The 26675-nt window shown below is 26.6% G+C and overlaps 2 protein-coding genes across 6 annotated transcripts; one reads left to right on the forward strand and one right to left on the reverse strand.

Annotated features, from left to right (window-relative positions):
* Positions 1-1511: 1511 nt before the first annotated feature.
* LOC100209084 (paired mesoderm homeobox protein 2) lies at positions 1512-24520 on the forward strand. 4 transcript variants are annotated; one of them, XM_065799654.1, is made up of 4 exons: positions 1512-1653; positions 21859-22003; positions 22124-22275; positions 23607-24520. In XM_065799654.1, the coding sequence occupies exons 2-4, from the start codon at positions 21862-21864 to the stop codon at positions 24129-24131; spliced, it is 819 nt and encodes a 272-aa protein (XP_065655726.1). In that variant the 5' UTR covers positions 1512-1653; positions 21859-21861; the 3' UTR covers positions 24132-24520. The 4 variants fall into 4 exon arrangements, with proteins under 4 accessions (XP_065655726.1, XP_065655727.1, XP_065655724.1 ...); XM_065799655.1 differs by lacking the exon at positions 1512-1653 and adding an exon at positions 17376-17625; XM_065799652.1 differs by lacking the exon at positions 1512-1653 and adding an exon at positions 20566-20700.
* LOC100212729 (isoaspartyl peptidase/L-asparaginase) lies at positions 7628-20547 on the reverse strand. 2 transcript variants are annotated; one of them, XM_065799650.1, is made up of 6 exons: positions 19549-20547; positions 12071-12218; positions 10177-10368; positions 9427-9609; positions 8443-8579; positions 7628-7893 (listed from the first exon to the last, which is right to left on the reverse strand). In XM_065799650.1, the coding sequence occupies exons 1-6, from the start codon at positions 19690-19692 to the stop codon at positions 7669-7671; spliced, it is 1029 nt and encodes a 342-aa protein (XP_065655722.1). In that variant the 5' UTR covers positions 19693-20547; the 3' UTR covers positions 7628-7668. The 2 variants fall into 2 exon arrangements, with proteins under 2 accessions (XP_065655722.1, XP_065655723.1); XM_065799651.1 differs by lacking the exon at positions 19549-20547 and adding an exon at positions 18263-18339.
* Positions 24521-26675: the final 2155 nt, after the last annotated feature.

A 26675-nucleotide genomic window follows, 5' to 3' on the forward strand; every position in this document is an offset into this window, starting at 1 on the left:
TTTATTGTAATGAAGTTTAATTAATGAAGTTTATTATTAAAAATATGAAAATATTCATAAATTATTTTGATAAATTCCCAGTAAACACTTACTTACGACGTCTTAAAGACGTCTGAAAAACGTCTTTTAGACGTTGTGTGTTTACTGGGTTTATATAAATCGTTAAAGTGTCTATTTTAATTTTCAGATATTTTATTTTAAAGCAAATTTTAATTAAATAAAAAAATTGAATTTTAAACAAATTTAGATTAAATTTGTCGTGTTCATTTTCAAATATCAACCTCCAATTTTTTTGCAGATTAAAACATTTTAACAACCACAAATATTTTGTTGATTTAAATATATAGAATAATTTATATGATAATGTTTTGTTTATTATTTGACATTAATACATTGACTGGCAATAGGATTACCAAGAACTAAATGTAAATACATTGACTGAGGATAAGGGTTCGTTCAGGGTTTTTAGTCATGATTAAAAGTCATAAAAGACAAGTAAATCAAGTAATGTTCTTCCGCTCTAAACGGACGAAAGAAGAAAGCAGTGGTAAGGGAGCTCATGTATCACTAGCCAGCAAATCAGCATATGTAGATCATATAGTTCAGTCGACAAACTTGGTACTGTCGGTAAATGTGAAAAGCGAGGACGTTTTTTTTTTTTTGATTTTTATTGACTGTAGCATTTTTGCTACAGTCAATAAAAATCATGGATCCGCCCCTGCCAACATAATGAACAACATACTACAATTACCAACAAACACAACGAACGACATATACTATTACCTACATAATACGAAACATAACGAACAACTTTTTTTTTTGAAAAAAAACTTTCAATGATATTTTTATAAGACACTAAGGAATTGAAATTTAAAATAAAAGATTCAATTATAAGAAAAATTGAAACGTGGCGTTTTTGGGACGCTAATCATAGTAAAAATTATACTGATGGATCTCTTATAAAATGTTTACTTAGGAGTTTTTTTTTTTGTATTAAATAAAACTGTTAATTGTAAGACATTTTCGGTAAGAATTGACAAAAAAATTTTAGAAAAATTTTAGAACCATTTCAAATAAGAAATTAATTTAAAAAGTTGTACCTTGTAGTTGTTAATTTATAAAAATCACTTATTTGTTCAAATAAAAACAAAAAAACGTTGATACCCTTTACTGGCAGGTCCAACATATGGCGTTTGCTTGCCTTGTGAAAATAAATTGGACGCTATTTTCTTCGATTCGACGCATTTTTAAACTTTAGACAAAAAAGCTAATATAAACACGTTTTTTTGAGAGAAGATTGTAACAATAAAATTAAATTGGAATCCCCTTTCTAATAAAATACTAACGTTCGTTAGTGATTTTATAAATTTAAAACGCCAAAAACTTGCTAGAAACATTTTAATGAATTTTGGGATCACAGAACCAAGTTGGAAGAATATAATCTTTTATTCTTTAAAATTTACAAAAAACAGAACAAGCATCTAACAGAACAGAATCTAACAAATAACTAGCTAATTAATAAAATTATAACGAATTTGTAAACAGGCCATGCTTTGCATTCTTGAGAATATGATTTTTTTTATTCTTCTAGAAATTAATTAAAAAAAAGAGAGCAAACTGCTTTGCATTTGGTAACGTTTAGCAGAACAAAAGGTATCTTGTAATTTTTTTGTTTGACTTTTTAAATTTAGTAATTTTTTTCCCTAATATTTATCTTGCTTTTTCAAGTTTAAAATTTTAAAACATGATCATTTCTAATGATTTTCTTTGAGCAATTTTCAAGTTATAGTAAGTTTTTTGAGGAATATAGTCGAGGCTCGTCGACACATTTCAGTCGGGTGAATTTTAGTTTTGAGTAAGCAATTAGTACATTTTAAGGAAGCGTCCCCCTCATTTTTCATTATTTTAGAATCGTCTCTGTATATATATATATACACACACACACACACATATATATATATATATATATATATATATATATATATATATATATATATATATATATATATATATATGTATATATATATATATATATATATATGTATATATATATATATCTATATATATATATATCTATATATATATCTATCTATATATATATATATATATATATATATATATATATATATATATATATATATATATATATATCTATATATATATATATATATATATATATATATATATATATATATATATATATATATATATATATATATATATATATATATATATATATATATATATATATATATATATATATATATATATATATATATATATATATATATATATATATATATATATATATATATATATATATATATGTAGACCTCAGTGGAAAAACCGGCGTTGTCACATTTAAAAAGTATTGAGAAAGTATTTATTGATCATTAATAAAAGTCTTTATTTAAAGTAAATGAAACTAAGCAATTTAAAAAAATTTATATTATAATTATTTTATTTAAAATTTATTCAAAAACAAAACATTTTGTAATTTTTTATACAAAATTTTTTTTCTCTTTGCTTTAAATAAAGACATTTATTAATGATCAACAAATACTTTCTCAATACTTTTTAAATGTGACAACGCCGGTTTTTCCACTGAGGTCTTCATATATATATAGATATAGATATATATAGGTATATATAGAGATAGATAATTGAATATAAACATTAGAAATGCCGACTTATTATCTCCCAAAATTGTATTTGCGTAATTTAAACACATGCTCTGGTAAACAAATTATAAAACATTCTGAACATTATAGCGTAACTTATACTAACGTAAAAAAAAGTTATTGCGAGCAAAACAATGAAATATATATTGTTTTCCAACATAACTACTTACATTTATTTTCCACTTGACTTATATTTATCGATAAATTCTAAATTTCATCGTAAAATATTTTAGCGTTCAAAAATTATGACCATAGTTTAAATCCCCCTCAATTTGAGGGGATTGCAAATTTTGTATGGTCATTTATTGAACGCTGAGAAATTATACTATGAATCTTTCTTGATGAATATTATACTATGAAAATTTCTTGATGAATATAAATCTAGTAAAAAAAGAGAACAAAAAAATATTTCATCAACTCCCAAGTTGCTCTCAAGTTTGGGGCAGGAGGGGGGGGGGGGGGAGGAGAACACGAAAATTTTGGGTTTTTTTGTTACCAGACTCCAATAACCACAATTTTTTGCAAAGCATCTTTATTTGACATAAGTAATAAACATATAAATTTTTGGAGTTTAGGTCCTTGTCTGGATGTTAAACATCACGAAAAACAAAAAATGCTGGATCCGCCCCTGATTAGTAATCAATTAAAATAGTTTGGTAAATCTTTGAATTATTATTTTTACTAAACCCTGAAACAGATTTAAAAAAATAAATTAAATTACGTCGCGCAATTTTTGACTCTCTTTCTCCTCTCTCCTATCTCACTTATCGTAACTCATCTCTTGTAACAAGTCTCGTATGAGTCGTAATTTAAGTTCATAAATTACGTTATCGTCTCTAGAGCATGACGTTTTTATGGGCGACCAATTAGCTTGCATAATAGCGAGTGTTATTCTACTTTTGTTACCGTAGCTTATTTTTATTGCTTATTCTTTTTTCCTATATCAATAAAACTTAAGAAATAGGTAAAATGTAGTGTTATAATTATTTTATCCGCAACTAGCATTTGTTTCTTAAATGTTCCTATATTCTTAAGTGTTTCTATATTCTAAAAAAAAAATCTTGAAAAAATAAGTTAGTTAAAAAAAAGTGCTTAATAATCTTAAAAAAAAAAGGAATTGAATATTACTTTCAAAATTGTATTGAATATTATTTTGAAAATTAATTAAGCGCCCATATGAGATCTAGGTGGGCCTACTTTTTTAATATTACTATTCCTAACATTAGGACTCCTAATATTACAACAACAACAACAAAAAATTGTTATCATATACTTAAGGGCAGGTTGAAAACCCCTAAAAGTAATTTTAGTTTATAATCTAACCCACCAATATTATCAATCAATCAATAATATTTTTTGACAGGCTCAAAGCCTAAGATAATAAATATACAATGAGTAAAAATATAGTAGACAAATAATAACGCACTATCATGAAGCATTATTATGAGTTACCATTTTGTGAATCACCCTAAAATATGTGTGTATATATGCGTATATATATAAATATACACACACACACACACACACACACATATATATATATATATATATATATATATATATATATATATATATATATATATATATATATATATATATATATATATATATATATATGTATATATATATATATAGATAGATAGATAAATATAGATTGATATATACATAACAGTCTTCTCCGATTAAAAACTAATGCCAGCGCCCGAAAAAGCGCTGGTAGAATGGTCATTTTTAAGTTAGCCTGCACGATTTAAAAAATTCGTTTTTTTTCTATTTAAATTAAAATAAAAATAGAAAAAAGAACGCTTTGAATAAATACTATATAAAATAATTAAAAAAAAACAGGTTAAAAAAGCTATTTTTCATAAAAGTTGAACAAATGAGCAAAAAAGTTTTTAGTTGTGATTTAGAATAAAACGCTTTTATTTTTTTTTGGCAAGCGCTTTTTTATGCGCTTGCCTAATATATTTATGTATATATTTACATGTAGAATTTATTTTATATATATATATATATATATATATATATATATATATATATATATATATATATATATATATATATATATATATATATATATATATATATATATATATATATATATATATATATATATATATATATATACTAACATAATTTATATACAGTCGCGAGCAGTGAATTGTGCACAGCAGTAATTTTGGTTACTTTTTATCTTTTCGTCTCGTAATTCAATGGTTACGTATTCTGCGTTTTTTATTTCATAACTAATCCATAACTAAAAGGAGAAAATACTACAATATATTTCAAATAATACAAATGTTAGCGATCGTCCATAAAGTACGTACGCTCGGAGGGGAAGAAGGGGGTCTGCAGATGGCGTATGTGAGATGGGAGGGCAGTGGGTTAATTATTTATGAAAGGAGACTCTAAATTAAACAAAATATCATAAAATGTTAGATAAATAGGTTAAAAGCGAAGGTACTTTTAGGGGGCTGGAGGGTACTCAAAAAAGCGTATTGCAAAATGTGGGGGGAGGGGGGTTGACGGAAAAAAAGCGTACGTACTTAATGGACGACCCCTTACGACAGCAACTTTTTAAAAAAAGTTTAAATCTAAGAACATTGGTTAATTAGTAAAATAAATTAAAACTTAACAAAAAGTTATTCCATCTTGATCAACTTAACCTTTTTATTTTGCTCTACTTCTATTGTTGGTTTAATTTATTGCTTGATTTTTCTGCTATATTTTTAATTTTTTAACTATCCTTTTGATTGCAAAAGTTATACCATTATTACCAGGATTATTAGTTCTAAATAACATTTATTATACAATATCTTTTGGACACCATTTCCAAATTTTAACATTTATAGAATTTTTATTGTTTTGAGTTTTTGATGAAGGCAACTTTTTAACATGTTTTCATCAAATAAATCAATAAATATTGGCTTGATTATGTCCCTAATTACAACAGGTTGTCCTGGTTTTTCTTTATACACATGTTTTAATAATATTGTCTGCTTGGAATTTGCACCAGGTATTAATCAGATATTAATAGTTCCACAACACATTGAATGTCTTACTTTTGAAAATGATGCCTCAAATTCACAAAACTACAGCTTTGTAATGTCCTTTTCCAATTTCATGCATTACAATTACTAAATATAGATTTATATTAAAAAAATCATCAAAAGTTTTGTTTGAAACTTTTTTACTGGTATAGAACTTCAAGTTCCATAAACACTCAGTGCAATTGAATAACAACAAGAAATTTAATTTTTATGATCTATATTCAAGTAAATAGACTTCATCTCACAGTCAGGGTATGTTCAAACAAAGGCAAGATTATTGGACTCATTTTGATTACTGGGAGGTTGTGGAATACCTTCACCACCAACAATAAGATTGTTTGAGATTGTTAAATTAGGCAAAAAAATAAATAGTGATGATACTTCATTACGAAAGTAGTGGTCTTGATTTTCTTCATCCTTTTTTGAAAAAACTCTAAAAACACAAGTTTTTCTTCTCCTCAAAACATATAGACCCAAAATTTGGTCAACTCAATACTTAATTGTCTAGCTGAGGCCACCAAGGCCAAAGTAGGCCCTCTTGATTCGAATTTCCATCATTTTGATCAATTTATCACATAGAAGTTAATTCACCAATACATAAATAAATTCTTAAAACAATACTTGATAAAATATCTGGAAAAAATTCAAATATTTTAATGCACAACTCATTTTTTTGATGCAATCTTTAAAATAATGACTTTTTTTTAAGTGCACCATTATTTTTTTTGCATACTCTCTCTCCCTCCCTCCCTCTCTCTCTCTCTCTCTCTTTATATATATATATATATATATATATATATATATATATATATATATATATATATATATATATATATATATATATATATATATATATATATATATATACATACAAGATTTGATTTCATCAATATCAAACCTTCGTATTGGATGTAATATAGGTGGTATATTCATGAATGTGTTGGCCTATGCTGATGATATGGTTCTAATTGCGCCTTCTTGGTTTTCTCTTCAGAAACTAATTAGCTTTACAAATAAGGAATCTTCCTTAATTAACATGTCCTTTAATACCAAGAAAACTGTATGTATGGTGTTTAATCCAACTCAAAAATCAAAAGTTATATCAAACTCCTTCCCAGAATTATGTGTGTCAGGATGCGAAATTGCTTTTGTTGAATCTTTCAAATACCTTGGTCATATAATTAAAAATGACCTAACCGATGATCTTGATATAATCAAAGAGGTGAAGGGCCTTTACACACGTACAAATATCTTAATTAGACGCTTTCATTTATGTTCCACCAGAGTGAAGGTTAAACTGTTTAAAGCATACTGCATTTGTTTATATGGTGTTCCTTTGTGGCAAAATTATAATGATAAAACAATGGCACGCCTTCAGTATTGCTACAACAAATGTGCTAAAATGTTTTTCGGATACAACAAATATGATAGTATATCTTACATGCTTTTAGAGTTCAGATTACCATCTTTTCATACAATTATCTTAAACTATAGACATGCTTTTCGTAAACAGTTGATGGCTTGTACCTTGGTGAATCACTCTATTAATTCAGTTAATCAAAGTTTAAAATAATACTTTTCTTTTTTTTAAAAAAAAAAAAACAAAAATAAAACTATGGACCTGGCTCCTAATTTGTACATGCTTGTTGTCTGAAATATATTCTATTTATTTATTTATTTATTTATATATATATATATATATATATATGTTTTTCATATAACTTTATGTATATGCTTTTATGAGGTGTTTACTTTTATAACTATTATAAATATTGTTATAAATATCGATAGCGCTAAATAATAAAAGTATAAATTACTGAAATTTTTTTGCACTTATTGCATCTGATGGCATCGCTTTGCTGACATCAAACTGATAAGTTGATAAAAATCAAACAATGAAAATTATATTGAATTAATATTGTAAGAAAATTGTAGTATCACATTGGTTCTACAAAATGTTCCCCAGTTCTCAAACCATGAGCAAAACATTTTGAAGAGAATTTTGCCCAAGCCATACATCCTGTGTTGAAGGCATATCCTAGATTTCCTTTTTTGTCAATCAAAATAATACCCCCACGACCACCAGTTTGCTGCAAAACAAGAGATATTGCTTTTTCTGATGCTTCCATGGCAGTAAACCCGTCTTCTAAGTAACGAACAGCCTACATAAAATAGCGACATGTGTTATCTAAAATCTACAGGAGTAACATACACACACACAAAAATACTTTATATATATATTTTTAGTAAATATATCAAATTTATAGCATATGTTTAGACAAACAAAAAATCCATTTTTACAGTATTATTTAATTAAACATTATCAAGCATTTTCATTTCAGATAATCTATGTAATGTATTGTAGTGTTTGACACAATTTTTATTTCAGTTAATCTATGTAATGTATAGTAGTGTTTGACACAATTTTTATGTCAAATATTTTAAATTATAAACATTCATTTTTATCAATTACTTTGAAATAAGGGTTTTTACCAATAACAAAATGATGTTTTTAAACATAATTAGTTTTTAGTTTTATTTTTTGTAATTTTGGAGTAACAAAATAACTTTTCAAATTCAAAATACTTAAGTAGTACAAAATAGAGAGTATAAAATTTAGACAAAACAATAAATAATAAAACAAAATAATAAAACTCATTCAATACAAATCATAAAAAATTTTTACAAAATAAAACAAATCAAAGGTATACTTCTCTACAAACAATTGTTTTCATTAAAGATTCTCCATGACCAGTTGAAGAACATCCTCCTTCTGTGTTCGCATAAGCTCCACTTCCAAATATTGGACTATCCCCAACTCTACCTAACATTTTACCTGGCATACCTCCTAGCATATGAAATTAAAATCAAGTAATGTTTGTCTAGTAAGTGATGCTCACTGCAAAAAAAAAATCATTTATTAAAAAAAGTTTATTGTTCAAAAAGTGACATTGTGCATGCACCAAACATTTACTTATTTATTTGTCTTCATAAGACCATGGAAAATGATTAAAAAATAATAACTAAAAACTAGTTTTTTATGATCTTATTCAAAAAAACTCTGCCATGTTTTATAAGACTTGAAGTTTTTTTCTGCAGAAGACCATTCAAGAACAAAAATAAAGCTGTATAACCTAATAACTAATTAAATTAATATTAAAATTATTTTATTAAAACTTTCTTTAATAATTTGATTTATTAAATTAATCTAAATAAAATGCTATTAAAAAACGTTTCTGTTGTATAATAACTACTTATAATAACTACATGTGCCAAGTAGGAACCTGCTTAGTACTTAGTACATTATTTGTTAACTACTTATAATAACTACATGTACCAAGCAGGAACCTACTTAGTACTTAGTACATTTTTGTTAATTGTCATTTAAAAAATATTGCTGTCAATCAACAAAGCATGTTACAAAACAAAAGAAAGAATAAATAAAAGCTTCATAACTTTCATATAAGAAGTTCATAACATACTTTTATATAAGAAAAACTCATTTTTATATTTAGCACACTAATAATGTGGAATACAACACTTAAAAAGTGCTAAAATGTGATTACCTATATTCAAATCCATCAGATTTATGAGAATAATGTAACATGCCTATAATTGTCAGCAGAATACTATCCATGACCTTATATAAGTCTATAGCATTGCCTTCAAAAATTTTTTAGAGTATTTTCTATTACCTGTAGATGTAGCACATGCAATATTTCCTTTAATGTCGATTGCAACAGCTCCCACAGTATCATGCCCACATTCTGATAGTTTTTCTTTTTTCATCATTTCTTTGAAGCATGTTTCAAGATCATTGATATCATTTGCTTTTATTATTTTGTTCATATACAGCTCAATATGTTTGTCAAATGTTCCTAAAAAAATCATGTTTCTAAAAAAAAATTGATTTGTTAGATTGTAACTGCAGAAATATCACCTGTTATATTATCACATGATATAGGATTTAATGTTGTATAACAATGATCTTTTTAATTTTGTCAAAGTTTTTTTGCTTTTTTAAGTGTGACTTAATTATTTATTTAAAATTCTCAGTTTACTTAATATAGAAAGACTAAAAGTTACATCACATCTAGGTACTTGATATTAATTAATTAACTTGATATTAATTATCTAACTACTTGTTTTAAGGTTTAGGATAAACAAACTGTATAGGCATACTAAATTTACTTAAATAATACAAATTGATAAAAATCTGACTAAAAAAAAGTTTTATATGTATACTAATATAAAGGTATTTATATTTTTCACGAATGCAACTGTAAAAAGGGAAAAAACTATGTTTGATGAACACAGATGAACAAGTTATTTAAACTTAGTCTCAGACCCTTTACCTGAATTTACTTGTCAAAAACATTTTTTTCTCAAGCAAACAAAAAACAGAAAGAAAAGTTAAAAAAAAAAAATGTTGAGAAAACTTTCACCTTCACCCATACAGAAACTTTTGCAGACAGAATCTTTTGTAATAAGTTCTTGGGTACTTAAAAGTTCAAAATTAAGATCTTTAGCAAACTTCATAGCACCTGCTCCAACCAACAAACAGTGACTTGTTTTTTCCATTACTTGGCGAGCCAACGAAACAGGATTTGCTATATTTTCAACACATCCGACAGCACCTAAAAAACAATACTTTCAAATTTCAATAAGTTTGTTATTTGCATATTTATTTTGCATATACTATATTTTTTTGCATATACTATATTTTATATTTTGCATAGACTTTATTTATTTGCATATACTATATTTTACATATTAATTATTTTATTACATGTATTTTTTGATTTATTTATTATGATTTATATTTACAGAAGGTCACATTTGTAATTCTCTAAAAATCTATTGAGGTGTTTTTTAATTATCATTATTGAACTTCTCTTAACAAAGGTTGCAAGCAACCACTATTTAAGTTGGGGGTTTGGAACAAAGCTTGCAAGCAACCACTATTTAAGTTGGGGGTTTGGAACAACAACAAAAAAAGAATTAAAGAAAAAGAATTTTTGTGGCTGCCCAATTAAAAACTTCCAACTTTATGTGTGAATAGAAGAAAAATAAAAGCATTATTAGACACTAAATGATCTAAATCTATTTTAAGTTATGACACCGTAAATATAAAACCCAGTACAAAAAAAGGTTGTTGTGATAAATGGGAAATAAATAAAATAAAATATATAAAGTCTAGTATATAAAAATACTAGACTGTTATTGATCTATTTCTAAATTGAATCACCTTTAGTTTGGAGAGACCACCAAACCATAAAGTTTAGAGTGGAACAAGTAATTGGTAAAACTGCAGTCTCTCAAGAAACAAACAATGTATTTTGTTCCCCTACTATTGAAAATTTAATTGTTATAGTTGGTGCTTCTAGCAGCCATTTCCAAAATATTCACCAACTACCATTCTTAAATTTTGCTATAAACCATATAATTATAATTATATACTTCATAGCAGAATTCAAAAATGGTAGTTGGTGAATGTTTTGGAATTGGCTGCTAGAGGCACCAGCTTTAAAAAACAAAATTCTAAATTATCACATCTAAAAATGTCAAAAGTGAACACGAAAAAAGTAGAGTATTCAGAATAATTGTTGCCATTTATGAATATTAACAATATTAAGATAATTATTAGCACCACAAAGCTGAATTCTCTTTGGGTTAAAATTCATCGGTTACTGAAAGCTCTGAGCTGTCACAGAAGAGAGATCAGATTCTAGATTGGCTGCCTCCAAACAATTAAAAAATGATGATTTTTGTTGAGAATTAATTATATTGAAAGTTCCTTGATTTAGATAAAGAATAATGCAGGACTAAGGATGGAACTTTTGTTACCCAGAGTTTTTTGGAAATTAAAGAGAGTGTTGTCTATAAAGGACAACTTTAATACTGTGGTTAAAAAATGATCATTCAATAACTTTAAAGACTTTTAAAAAACTCAAGATACACAATTTAAAGCAAGCTTATGGAGGAGACCAGCCATTTATTATAATAGTTTTAAAAAATACCTGCTAAACTCACAGGCTTTATCAAAAACCTGTGGAAAGTCTCAAGAACCTAACTTCTCAAGTAAAATACAAAGTTTAGTATTCTACCTGGGTAAGTAATTAAGATTGTATGGAAAATGAATCACCCTCTCTACAAGCTACAGTAGAGATCAGAAAACCTTAGTATCAGCTGTCCTCTAAATTAAACTTTTATGCTTACTCCAAAAGTCTCACTTCAGACACCATTTTTTGCTTTTACCTAACAAAGAGCAAAAAATGCCAGGAGTATTTTAAGTCAGACCTCCTACTTTAAATTTCTTTAATTATATAAACACATCACCTGTTTTAAGTAACTTGCCATCAACAATTATTGCATCCATTTCTATTGTACCAGCTGCAGTGAGAACAGATCCATGCCCAGCATTAAAAGCAGAATTATTTTCCAATTTATTGACAGCTGCTTCAACTGCATCTACAGCAGTGCCTCCCTATGAGAAAATATGTGTTGATTTTAGCAGTAATAATGACATATTTCTCATCAAGCACATCAAAAGTGCATGGCTTTTGTAGCACATATAATTGATATTCTCTCTATCTTTACATTTATATATATACATACATATATAAACACATATATATATATACATATATATATATATATATATATATATATATATATATATATATATATATATATATATATATATATATATATATATATATATATATATATATGTATGTATATATAATTATACATTTATATATATATATATATATATATATATATATAGATATATATATATATATATAGATATATAGATATATATATATGTATGTATATATAATTATACATTTATATATATATATATATATATACATATATATATATATATATATATATATATATATATATATATATATATATATATATATATATAGAGAGAGAGAGAGAGAGAGAGAGAGAGAGAGAGAGAGAGAGAGGGGGGGAGAGTTGAAAAACAAACGTTTTTCTCTTTTGGATTTTTTTGAGTCAAAAAAACATGTTTTTTTGTTGGGTTTTTTTTGGTGTTTTTCTGCTTTTTTTTAAGCATTTTTGAGATAGATTTTGAAAAAGTTTTCCTTTATCCTAGTATATTTTCAAGCTGTCAAGTTTTAAAAATGGATTTGAGGGAGACTTTATGATATTGATCCACCATGATGCATTTGCCTACTATATATCTTTGTTAAAACAAAAAAAAATGACCTTCCAAATTAGACTGGCTAAATATATCTAAAATATTATGTTTCCATCATCATAAATAAGCACTTTGGGAATAAGAAGTGTACCTAGGGTAGGGTGACCATTGTCCTGGTCTTTATGTAGGAGAGCGCAGCACTAAACTAATTTTAATTAGTTTGGTGCTGCGCTCTCCTGCGTAAAAACCGAGACAATGGTCAAACTAACCAAAGGTATCTGATACATAAATTATTCCTATTTTGTTTCAATTGACACATTCTCCATGGCAGATAGGAATACTACTAGAACACAAATCAGACAAGCAAAAACACAAAGTAGACCAAAATACCATTAAAAAATGAAAAAAAATAGAAATCTAATTGGTTAAAACTTGCTAATAAGAAAAAAAGAAAGTTTTTAAATTTTTTATAAATGGGGGAGGGAAATAAATTCTTTCTATATATTTATGTATGTATTAATCACAAAAGATAACCAAAGCACATGAAAAAAATTAGTTCTGATTTTTTTATTTATCCGAGAGTTAAAAGCACCCTTAAACTCCCTGCGCTTGCCCACACTCCCCTAAAATAATTTACAGGAGCAATTTATGACTCTCACAAAAGTATAATATTTCTCTCAAAAGTACAATTATCGTTATAATCAAAATGAAAAACACTAAGTCATTTTTATAAAAAAATATATAAATTAGTTGCATAATAAACTGCAATGCTTTTTAAAAGGTACATTTGTTGCATATAAAATTATTGCACTCTAAATTATATTTATAAAACATAAAACTATTTAACTGATATAAAGAATTGAATCTTGAATTTTCCCTTTGACGACATCTACAATAGCAATCCAAAATATTGCATAAGTAATCTATTATGAAAACCTAAAGACTGCGCTCATCTAAAGAATTTTTTTACAGCGCAATAAATTACGGTTGTTATGTATATATTCTTGTAACATTAGCATTACCGAGATATGCTTGTTACAAGTATAAAACCAAATTTTGTATTTATTAAGGAATTTTTTAATGAATAACAGATAGATTGTGCAAAAACCAAAAGCTCCTCTAAGAAGCTGAACATCTGGAGCAAAATCTTTTTGCATTTTACATTACATTTTTTTTATTTTAAACTTATCTCTTTGAATAGTTTGGACTCCTAAGTTATAAAATTGCTTTTCTAAATTATAAATAGACACTAAATGCAGGGAGATCCTGATGAAAAACAGTTCAAAAAGTATTTAAAGGTTTAGTGGTCACAGATATGTCTATATAATAAACTAGACTTATACATGCAATATAATTTATGGAGTAAATATACTTTTGCATGCAAGATAGAAACACGAAAGTAAAAAAACTGATTTTTCAAACCAATCGACATCAACCAATGGTTACCAAGACCAATGCGGATGCTGATACATCAGCTAAATGGTCGATGCATCAGCAGGCCTACCAAAAATGTATTTGTAAACATAGTTGGAACCACTCTATTTGCTAAGCTTGAGCCTCTTTCCCTGCATCCTAAAGTTGCCTCTCTATTTTCTACAAATACTATCATGGTCGCTGCTAAAAGGAGTTTCTTCCATCTTCTCTACTTCCATCAAAAATCATATACATCTCTACTTCCATCGGAAAAAAAAATATATATATATCGAATATTAAAGATAGTTAAAAACAATAAATGTAAATAAACAATGTTTACTGTGTCAATAAATAACACTAAAACCAATTATAATATTTTCTAAAAAAAATCAACTAAAAAACAAAACAAAAAAAGATGTTTTCGTTTTTTTTTTTCACCAAAAAAACGCGTCACTATCTCTCTCTCTCTCTCTCTCTCTCTCTCTCTCTATATATATATATATATATATATATATATATATATATATATATATATATATATATATATATATATATATATATATGTATATGTATATAATTTATTTATACTGTATTTTATGTACATACGTCTATCTCAGTCCTTGTGTAAATAAATATATATATATATATATATATATATATATATATATATATATATATATATATATACACATATATATATATATATTTATTTATTTACACAAGGACTGATATATTTGAACTTCAATATTTAAATATAAAAGGTCTAAACCATTTAGAAATTGATACTGTTTAACAATGTTATGATACAATTTTGTAAAAGATAACTTTCTTGCCTTAAATAGAATATCATAACCAAACTTCGCAGCAGCTTTAGTACCTTCTTTGTATCTTGTTACATAGGACTCTGGAATGTTAAAAGCTCCCCCGTGTACAATAATACAAGGTTCCATAATAGGGTTTGAAGAAGAGAGCAGTTTTCTTGTACAAATTATTTACTAAAAGGCTATAGTTATAATGTTTTATTTGCAGAATGCTCTAAACGTAGTCTTTTGTTTTTATTTGCTAATTGATAATACCTTTAACAATTATAATAATTTAATACAATTTATGTATTTAACATAAATTGTAACATAAGTAATAATTTTGTAAATATTGTGAAATTAAAATGGAAAACTTTATATTTTTTAGAAACTTATTGATTAAAATAGGACGGCGATCGTCTTTTTTAAAACAATAAATTTTAAAACAAACAATTTTATAAAGTTTTTTAATATTAATTGAGCGCGTCGCAGCGTAAAAATTACGGACTTGATAGAATCGAAATGCCAACTGCAATGAGAAAAGCTTGTAGACAAAAATTATTAAGTTTTTCTATTTTTCTCAATGATTTTTTTTATTTTTATTATGCATACAACTTTCACCGTTTAAAGAGTTTTGTATAACTCTGTATATTACTTCTAATATTATTCTATATACGTCCCCATTTTTTTCTTTTCCAACGTGTACATAAAGTAAACATGTCTGCAAACACAAAAATGATATCTTTTCATTGCTAGTCCATCTGCACTAACCCTAACCCATTCGTCAATCTATGTACACGGCGCCTATTCCTACTTAAGTCAGCTGCACATGTACACTTTGCTGCTCTTATCCCTATAAATCCGAGTTTGCTTATTCCCTGTAAATCCAATTAAGCAGACGTGAAAATCAGCTGGCAGCTTTTAAAGATTTTTTTATTTTTTCTAAATAGGTTTTAAATTTTGTAACGTTTTTTTACGATTAGTTAATGTATCCTAAAGTTGCATCACTCTTGTGACTAGAACTAGTAAGAGTAATAGAAAAAGATAGTATTATTCTTACGATTTTATCATAGTTAATATCGCTTTAAAATATAAAGCAATGGTTTAAATTTTTATATTTTCTAAATGTAACAGGTTTTGTATAATGAAAATTCTCGCAATAATTCAAACTAATTAAAAATTATTACGTTAGAATTTTCAGATAACAAACAAACCTAGAAAATTCTTTTTTTGGTATTTTCTTAAATTAATCGTATATTAATTAAGGTATTTTTATATTAATCAAGCTTTTCTGATATTTAATATTATTCAAGTTGTTGAATAGTATTTTTTTTAAAGAAAGTTAAACCTCGCTTTGAAATCATCACAATTTTTTTTATCTAACTTTTAAGGTTTTTTAATTTTTAACATTTCTTGGTTATTCAGGTCCAAAACAATCTAACAATTTTATCACAGTTTTATCACACCCTGGAGACGCGTGTAGATAGGAGGTTCACGCATTTTTCTGCCTTTTTCTATCTCACTTATATAAAACATTAATCCGTGAGCCTATTGATTCTAAAGTCCGAGGTCTAACTTCTGCGCTACGGCTTTCTAAAGAGTTTTATTCCTTTTTTTTTTCATTACTAGAAGTAATAAATAAATATAAAATTTAGCCAGACCACCATTTATATGATATAAATAAATATAAAATTTAGCCGGACCACCATTTATATGATGCAGTTGGAAGAAAACAACTAGTTATTTAAAACAATATTTAAAACAATATTTGTAAAGAGATTTCGCCACTGTGAGAAATTGTAATTTAAAGCCAGCTCGAACCTTTATACGTCAGCGTCTTTTAATTTCAATTTCTTTTAGGAATAATTTTTTTGGTTCATTATTACAAATTTAATTACTTTTTGTAACAATTTTTTTTTTAACCAATTTATAAAATAAGTTTATATATGTCTTATACTATAAAATGTCGATACTAATTTTACACCATACTATGTCTATACTAATCTTAAAAACTTTAAACTTAAATTGCAAAAAAAAGTATAATACAAAATCCATTTTACGTAAATTGGCGAAAGTATCGAAGTATAGCGCGTAGCCTGAGAATTTGCCTTTAGATTATTTAATTTGAAATTGAATTAACTTATAATCGAAATATCATAAATATCTCACGGCTTTGTATTCAAAAGGTTAACAATATAATTACTTTCTCATAAGAATTTTACATAATTTTACTTGTCTATCTAGGTTGTGTTTTCTTAATGTATGAAAAGTTTAGATTTAAATATTTTAGTTTTTGAGCAACAAGAAAATTAAAAATGACGCCTTATAAGTTTAACATTTTAGAGGATTAGACGCCATTTTTGGTAATACGCTTGGAAGTCAACTAGTGGTTTATATTATCATCAGTCGTATATTTCTAAATACGACTTTTACATACTTATATACTGATATACTTTTTTTAATTGAAGAATTGAAATTTTCCATCGTTTAGAAAAACAAATAAAATCGTAAGTAAAGTGTTACTTAATTGTTAAAATTGTAATTATAATGATAATATAAAAAAATCTCTTTCAGAAAGAAAAATGTTATAAACAAAATTGTAAAAAAATTATTGTAAAATTATAAAAAAGTTATGCAGAAAACTAACCAGTAAAAAAATATTAGAGCTGTAATAAGCGGAGCTTTGAACGCCAATATCTCTGGATATCAATTAATGCTTCATTCTTATTTATTTAAAAAATTTTAAAATTCAAAACAATAATGAAAGTTTGTCTCCCTAAAACGACTCATAGATTGCTCGATTGTCCCTTTTTATTTTCACAAAAAAATATCCGCAAACTTGTTTGATGCAGTTAGTTTTTATATGTATTTTTTAATAAAATCATCATAAATATCTTATAGCTTTAAATTTAAAAGTTTAACAATAATTAACCCAAACTTTCTCATCATAAGTATTTCACCGGGAGTAGAGACGTGCGGTAAACAGATTGTGCCGTCTCTGTATACTACGCTTGTTACTTCCCTAGATGCCCAATATCAAGTTTTACTAACGTACAGCAGGTTATGCGAAATGAAAATTTTAAACGTGTAAAATACATTAAGCAATTGTTTTTATTTTAAGAATTGTTAAATTATCTGACTTACAAGACGCTTTAATTTTCAGTTTACAAAACTCAATCCTCTCTAAAAAAAACAACATGTTTTTGCCTAGACTCGATGGCTAGTCAACGGGGCCTTCTTTTTTGTTTGTGTGGCTTATGCTCTCTGTTTAAAAAAACAAGTATTATGCAATATACACAATTTAAATAAAGGTTTAGAAAATACAAAACTTTAAACTTGGCACGGTGTTATCTAAATTTATAAACTTCGTACTTTTTTAAATTTTAATTTTAAGGGCCAAGTTTTAAAAACAATACTTAGTAGCATGGTATCTAGGTAGGTATTATGATTAAAATATTTTAAAAATAGTTACACTAGATTTAAGAAAATGCTGTCAATGATCGAGTACTGTCTATTCTATGTTAATATTTTATTTCACTGAAAAATATAGCTAAACATGGTTTATAAATAAAAACATTCAGAATGTAAACCGTTATTAATTAAGCATTTATTAAACCGTTATTAATTAAACATTAGTCATAATTAAACAATAATTCTATTTATCACTTTTATTTGTTACTAATAGTACTATTTCATTAGTTTCTTTTCGAATAATATTAACCATGTCTCGTCGCTTTTAGTTGATATAAAAATGTATATTTTATATAGAAAAATTAGTAATGTAACTGATGTACACAAATAACTTTGTGCACATCAGTTGGTGAAATTGGTTTTAAAAAAATCTTTAATGTTCAGGGTTTAAAAAATATGAAAGGAAAATATCAAGGATTAGCTGATATTAGAAATTTAGAAACATGAATTGGGTTTAAAATTAATAAAGGAGTTACGTCACTTTAAAACAACAAAAAAAAATTAAAAAATAATCGATTTTGATCGCATTAAAAAAGAAGCAATAAAAAAATGAAGATGAGTTAAATGAAAGCTGATATTGAAAATTTTGCTCTTTTGACGTTTCTGTTTGTTAAGAAAAATATGGGATTTTAATTACACGGGGATGAGATTACACTTATTTCCACAAGAATTATAGAGGCTTTCCCTAAATATGTTAAAAAATTTTTTCATACATATAAGTTATTAATTTTTGAATTAAAAAAAACGAAAGGTCGGACCACCACAACCGACATCAAAAAGGTATCACTCAACCTTGATCATAAACTAATCTAAAATTTTTAAAATTAAAGTTTTAATAAAAAAACTTTTTGTCTACAAATATCTGTGCGTTTGGAGTTTAATTTAAATTGCACATCAAAATATTTTTAATTAAAAAAAAAATGTCAAAACATAAAACTTTCAAATGATGAATGAATTACCTGGCGGCAATCACAAAGGCTCGTAATAAGAGGAGATGCAAACAAATTTAACTTCAACAAAGTGAATGAAATTTTGTAGATGAACGGATTTTTTTGGTAAACAATACAGAAAAGAGACAATATTCGATTACACGCCTCTACCATTAATAAAATCAATATGACTGTAAAATCTTCAACTTTGAACAGCTTTATTTCTAGTTAAAAATTTCGTGGCAAAATTTTTTGCATCAGCATATTTAAAAACTTTTCTTGTTGCACTTTGGTTACAGCCCTCATGTCAATATTAGCTGATAAGTTATTATGTTGATGTTAGCTAAAGATTACATGGTGACTCGGTTGCATGTTTACGATCCACCTCCTTTTTCCAAAGTTTGGATTAACCATTTATTATTATTTGCTATCGAGTCTGTTGTGTCATATTTTATATCGAAACTGTAAAATAGTAAACTGTAAACTTTTAAATATAGTTTTAGTAATGACGAGTACTGCGGAATCTTATTTTATACAGATGCAAAACTTAACACTTGATTTGCATTTAGAGTACTTCAATAACACTTTATTTACTTGTCTATGAAAGCAAACTTGCTTGCGCTCTTTAAGTTTTTGTGTAATCTAAATGTTTAATTAACACAATTTTTCTACTCCATTCGCTACGCAAGGTTCTGCACCTTTATGCAATTCTCTTTTGCGTATCGTATTTTTTCTATTTTCACCAGATATTGAATCTGAGTACAGACAAAATAATAGAACATTTGAAAAATGTTTTTAAATATTCAGTTATTTTGCCTGTACTCGGTTTTTAAATAAGGTTATTTTAGCTTTTTCGTCAACTTAAAGAAAAAAATCTTTTTTCAAGAATCTATCCTTTTTCTTCCATAAATCATTTCTTTTTATATATGTGCCATCAAACTAATTCTTATCAAAAACAAAATTTCTGACTACTTTCTAATATTAACTTTTGATATACGTTTTCCTTTTAAAAAGTGGAGGATCTCCGTCTCATCCGCTTTTTGACAAAAATATTTATGTACAATGTACTTACCGGGAACAATATCCCGACAATTTGAACGACATTTTTTGAAAACATTTTTTTGGAGTTTGTTAGTTTTGCAGAGAAATAGCTCTGGAAGATTATTGAAACAAAAACAAAAGGTAATCAATTTTTTAAAGGTTTTTCGGAAATTCTTTTTTTAATAAATAAATATACAAAAGAATTAAATTATTCTGAGATAATCTTTTAAGTTGCGATATTATGGTAGATTTATAATCAAAAAACATCATTCATAATTAACTTTATAATCTGTGTTAGTGTCCCTTTATGTTCTAATTATAACGTGCATAAACTTTTACGCATGAAGTTTTTTTTTTAGGAAAATGGTAAATACTAGATATTATTTATAATTTGGTAAATATCGCATAAGTTTCAAAGATATGCATAAGAATATATTCGTATGAGAAAAATAAATTACTCAACAAAAAACAAACAAATTTTTTCAAGTCAAAATATTTGTTTTGTTTAACAAATCAGCTAACAGTTAAACTTGAGTTTAAAAATGACATACTTGAGTGTAACTAAAGGGATACGACGCCAAATACTTTATATGTTTATCTTTAATCAGGAAGTGGCAAGTTACATATACGTTTAAAGTAATATCTCACCGCACACATATGCATTAATGTTGGCAAGATTACGCTTCTTTTAAATAATGGATGTTTAAGAGTCAGGCTCGTTTGAGATTTTTTGCAGCAGCTGTGACGTCAATTTTAATCTCTGTTAGGTTATTTGGAAAAACCTTGTCCGTGTTAGGCCATTGGTAAGATTGTAATGATAATAAATTATGTCGATTGCAAATTGTTATATAATGCACTAATTTCAGTTAAATATTGAAAATATTATTTTGCTATTGATTTTAAATTATTTATTGCGCTATAGTAAACTTGTGCAAAAAGTTTTTAAGGAATGTTCGTTTTTTGTTATTGCCAATCGTAAAATTTAAAAATTTTCATGTAATTACCATAAATAATATTTATAAAAATTATCATTTTATATCACTATTATTTCTATTTATTTGGCCTAATATTGTTTTTTGTAATGTGAATTAATTAATAATATTATAAGTACTTCTTTAATTAATTTTGAAATTATTTTGTTATTATTTGTCAAAATTTTAGTTTTTTTTCAAATTAACAAATTATTCTTTTGAAATTTTTAAACGATTATTAAAAAAAGAGTTAAAATGAAAAAAATTTCTAAACACATAAAACACATAAAATGAATCAATAATTATAACGTTTTTGTGTATTATATAGAACATGGCTCGCAACTACTCCGGTGAGTTTTCCAATATGGGATGGTCTTCACCATACAACGGCGTTCCATCCTATTCTTCTATGCCGTCAGGATTTCCGTACCATACAAATGTGAACATGCATTATCCATTGACTCCTAGTTGTGGTATGTAGTTTATGTTTTTATAGCGTAAAATATTTTTTTGTAGCGATAAAAAGCGAGAAGTTGTTTATTTTTGACGTTGATTTTTTTAATCATAATTAAAACTTGATTTTTTTGTTTCAGGATTTCCTCGTAAACAACGTCGAGAAAGAACAACATTTACAAAATCTCAGTTGGAAATTCTTGAAGAGCTTTTTTTAAAGACACACTATCCAGATATTTTTATGAGAGAGGAAGCTGCAAGAAAGATTAATCTTCCAGAGTCACGAGTCCAAGTAGATTATCTTGTGTTTTCATTAATAGGTTTTTCCAAATATTTAGAAATTATTACATAAATTATCTAGCCTACTCATTAATAACGTATCCAGTGTGTAAATGTATCCAGTGTGTAGATAGCGTCAAACTAAAGACTTAAAACTATCAAATAAAAGAAAAAATGTTCAAACAACGTCGGCTTGGCGTTGTGTGCTTATTGGGTTATTCTTGTTTATTAGTATCAATTTTGGTACTTACTAACCTGTTCTCAGGTTTCCATACAGGTAATTAAACGGCAAATAGGCATAAATTAAACAAGTTTACAAACATACAGAAAAGTTAAGTCGACTACATACGCACTTAATTTTACCTTCAAATCATTGGTATATTAGGATTTACGGACTACATTTTTAAGAAAACTCCAGCAATTTTATTGGGTTGAATTTTAATAGTGACCCGGCGGGGAGCCTATGACTTTGAACTCATTCTTGCATAATCAACTGCTTACAAGCTTATTCCTATCACAGGAGTCTTGATCATGACGAAACTTGTGGGTATTGGTGATGTTCATAAATATTCCAAGATTTTATGAGTAACCTGAGTTAAACATTGATGTTTTAGATGTGACCAGGTATTGTGACAACTCCAAACTTAATATTTCCTTTGCTTATGTTAAATAAGAAAGTATTGTCTATATTCGCATTGCTTACTAAAAACCCATAAAATGTTTGCCGCACTTCTCTCACAAAATGTGAATACAATGTTAAAAATATTTTTCTTTTACTATTTCATACTAAATTTAAATTCATCGGCAGATTTTTAGTTCTATATTTTTAGTGTTAAAATCTATATTTTTTTAGTGTTAAAATAACCAACAAAATAAGCGGTAGTAAATTTACATAATTTTTGAATATTCAGATTATTAGATGAAATTCTTCTTCTCGTTAAACTATAACTTGAATTGGCTGTAACAGCACCCCCAAATCATAGTCTCTAGGTGCAAAAATTACGAGGTTTTGGATCAAAAATGTCAGAACTGTTGACAATGAAACGAAACATGGTTTCTTTAACTGAGCCGGTAATTATTATAAAAATATTTATACAAAATTAAATGCTGTCTTTAATTTTGAAGGCTTCTTTTCAAAAAAGTTGTAATTACCACTAGTCACGATATAATTTCTTTAACGATATTTCCATCATAAATACTCATAAAATAATATGTATTTCACAAACCATTAAATCTTGAATATGAGAAAAGAACAGTAGTTATATATAATCTCTATAATACAAATTAAATGTGTCAGTTCACAAGTGTTAAACAAGTTTATAAATCTTATAATTATTTGTTTAGGTATGGTTTAAAAACCGTAGAGCAAAGCACCGACAAAAAGCAAAGCAAGACAAAACTCAAAAAAAAACTTCCAACTCAATATCGAGTGAAAATAGCGATATAAAGCCGGACAACTCGCCTGCTCCATCGCTAAGTCCGAAGACATCCGTTCCTTCCCCAGAAAGCCCGTGTTATAAATCAAACAATAATGCAAGCACTTCGTCTACTTCATCGCCTATTAACTCTATTTGGCGCCCAGCAAAGTCAACGTCACTGTATGATAACACACATTCTCGAAACTACCCTACTTCGCCTATATTAAGCCCATGTGCAAACAATAGTGTCCCCTATAATCCGCCTAGTTATTTATCGCAACAACCTTACATAAGATCAACACACCATTATCCTTCTTATGTAAACATAAACTCAAACGGACCTGCAGGTAGCGAGCATTCTTCACACTCTTCTAACGGTATTATTGATTTCCCTCCGCATTACCAAAACCAAATGCACAGTAGTACACCTTGGGGATATGCAACAATGTAATCAATAGTTATGTATATATTAAAGATAGAAATGAATTTTTCTGACATCAGAAATGTATTGAAAATATGCAAAAAGCTAGGCAGATTCAAAATAGTAATAAAACGATTATAGAAAGTAACGAATGAATAAAGTCAAAACGATCCGATTCGCTTCGATTAGTGAAACTTCTAGTAAACAAGTTTTAATGCTTTTTTCAGTTCACGGTAGATAATTAACTGAATAGTAAGATATGATTTTTTACTCGATTATTTTTACAACAGTATTTATCAATGTATGCACGTGTGTGCACGTTTATAGTCATATGTGATTAAACTTTATAAAAATGTATTTTACATTTATATTTTATGTGTATCTCTAGGTATAAACTTGAAAAAAGAATTTGACATTTATACCAGTGTACAAACTTATAAAAACAACTTCAACATTTATATTAAGTATTAAAAAAGTAAAAGTGTAATACTTTTAATTTTTAATAATTAAAGAGTTTAAAGTCAAATCATTTTCCACAAGTCATTTTTAGGTATTCAAATATCAAATAATAGTCAAGTTATAAGGTTAATTAGATGTATGTTTATTATACCGTACAATATGAACGAATACGTATAATTTATTAGTATTCGTTCATATTATTGTATCCGATTAAGGGATTGTAAATTTTTTTTTATTTTTTATTTTTTATACACTCGTAACACTTATATCAATGATTCATAAAAATATATAACAAATGTATAACTCCTGCTAAATTATCTTCAACAAAAAAAATTTAAAACTTTTTCAACTACATTTTCCAGAATGGTTATATTCTACTAATTAATAAATCCACTCGAATTAACAGAGAAAATGCTTCTGCAATTGATTAAATAATCAATAATAAAAACATAAAAACCAAAATTAAAATAGGAATATTTAAATCTGACACTTCCGACACCCTCCAGTATTTATAGTGTCACAAAAGTGCAATAATATTTTTTAGTGCCCAAAAACTGAAAAGAACAACGAGAGTAAAAATGAGTAAATTGTTTTCATAACCTATTATTTTTTATAAATTGAATTCATCTTTAAAAAATTACAAACGCTAATAAAGCATATAATATGTTTCTTACAAAGTTTTACTAGAGTCTATATCAAGAAATTTCTAAAACAAAAAAAAAATTCTTTAGAAAAAAAGTAGAGAAGTCAGTGCCCTCTTCCCCCGGTGTGATTTATGTATGTATTCTTTGCTACATTATCTAAGAGTTTTGTTTGGTGAAGTCATAGATCATTTAATTTCTTTAAATAAGATTGTGTATTTAACGTGTTTATATATATTTTTTTTATTAACAATAATTTTAGATAATAATTATACTTTCACTTTTGCAATTCCTACTTTTTTCTAATTATACAAAATCCAAAAGTTTTCACTGCATCAATAACAGAGCCTGTCCTTAAATGTGAAGCCTGGAGCAAAACATATTTGCGATGCCCTCTTGATCAATGATTACCCGGGGATTTTGCGGGTATGAAATTGTTGAAAAATTATACTTGCAAAGTTATCATTTAAAGCACTTTGACAAGAAAAAGTTTAATCTTTTACTGTCTGAAAAGGGTTGTGTAAGTACTAGACTCCCATTTAGGGTTGGTGTAATTTTGAGTTTTTGTTTTCTTGTAGGTTTATAAAAGGGACTGATTTCTTAAAATAACCTAGAATAATAACAATAAAAATTATTCTCAAAGTTATTATGGACATAGTAATGTAAAATAAATAATAACTTTGATCTAACAGAAAAAATCAAAATAACAACTAAATTTTTTTTTGTTGGTTTTTTAATAAATTATAAATAATATAACATTATTACAAAATATTACTGTTGTTTGAACATATTACTACTGTATTTATAATGTTTTTGGGAATCGGTCTGAAGGGTGCTCATAGGTATGTATATGTTATGTAATATGTGTGCACATCTCTAAAATATTTGAACATAAATTTTCAATAGAATCCTAGTAAAATAAGAGTTAAATATAAATTAATAGAAACAGGTAGCTCTTGTTAACCAAAAAAAAACAATACAGTATTATCAACACTGTAAATGCAATTACCCATAGATAGATAATTTTTAAAATTACGTTAAAAGGATTATAAATTTAAACATTCATCTGTACTTTTCTCGTTTTCATTCCATGCGGGTAATGATATAATTTAGGCACGTATATTACTATTATATTATTTTCATTCAAACTTTACTTTTTTTTAACTAGAGCAAGCCTTGCTGCGCGAGGTGCTCCTAAGCGCGAGGTCTGGAGCGGCCGCTCCACTTGTTTGACCCTAAGTACGGCATTGATCAATAACAAATAGATGTGTAGATAAAACATGTTTTCCAATCTGATGAAGTCGTCATAAACGTAATGGTTGATCGCATAATCATTGCAAAGGATCCATCCAGTCCAGGTTTTAAACAAACTTTTATAGTTAAACGCAATTTATAATTTTTAAAAATTATAAAACTTTACATGGTAAATAAAGTTTGATAATTCGACCTTAAAAAAAGTAGTTTTTAAAATCCC

Source organism: Hydra vulgaris, chromosome 06 (assembly GCF_038396675.1).
Source record: "Hydra vulgaris chromosome 06, alternate assembly HydraT2T_AEP".
Taxonomy (NCBI): domain Eukaryota; kingdom Metazoa; phylum Cnidaria; class Hydrozoa; order Anthoathecata; family Hydridae; genus Hydra; species Hydra vulgaris.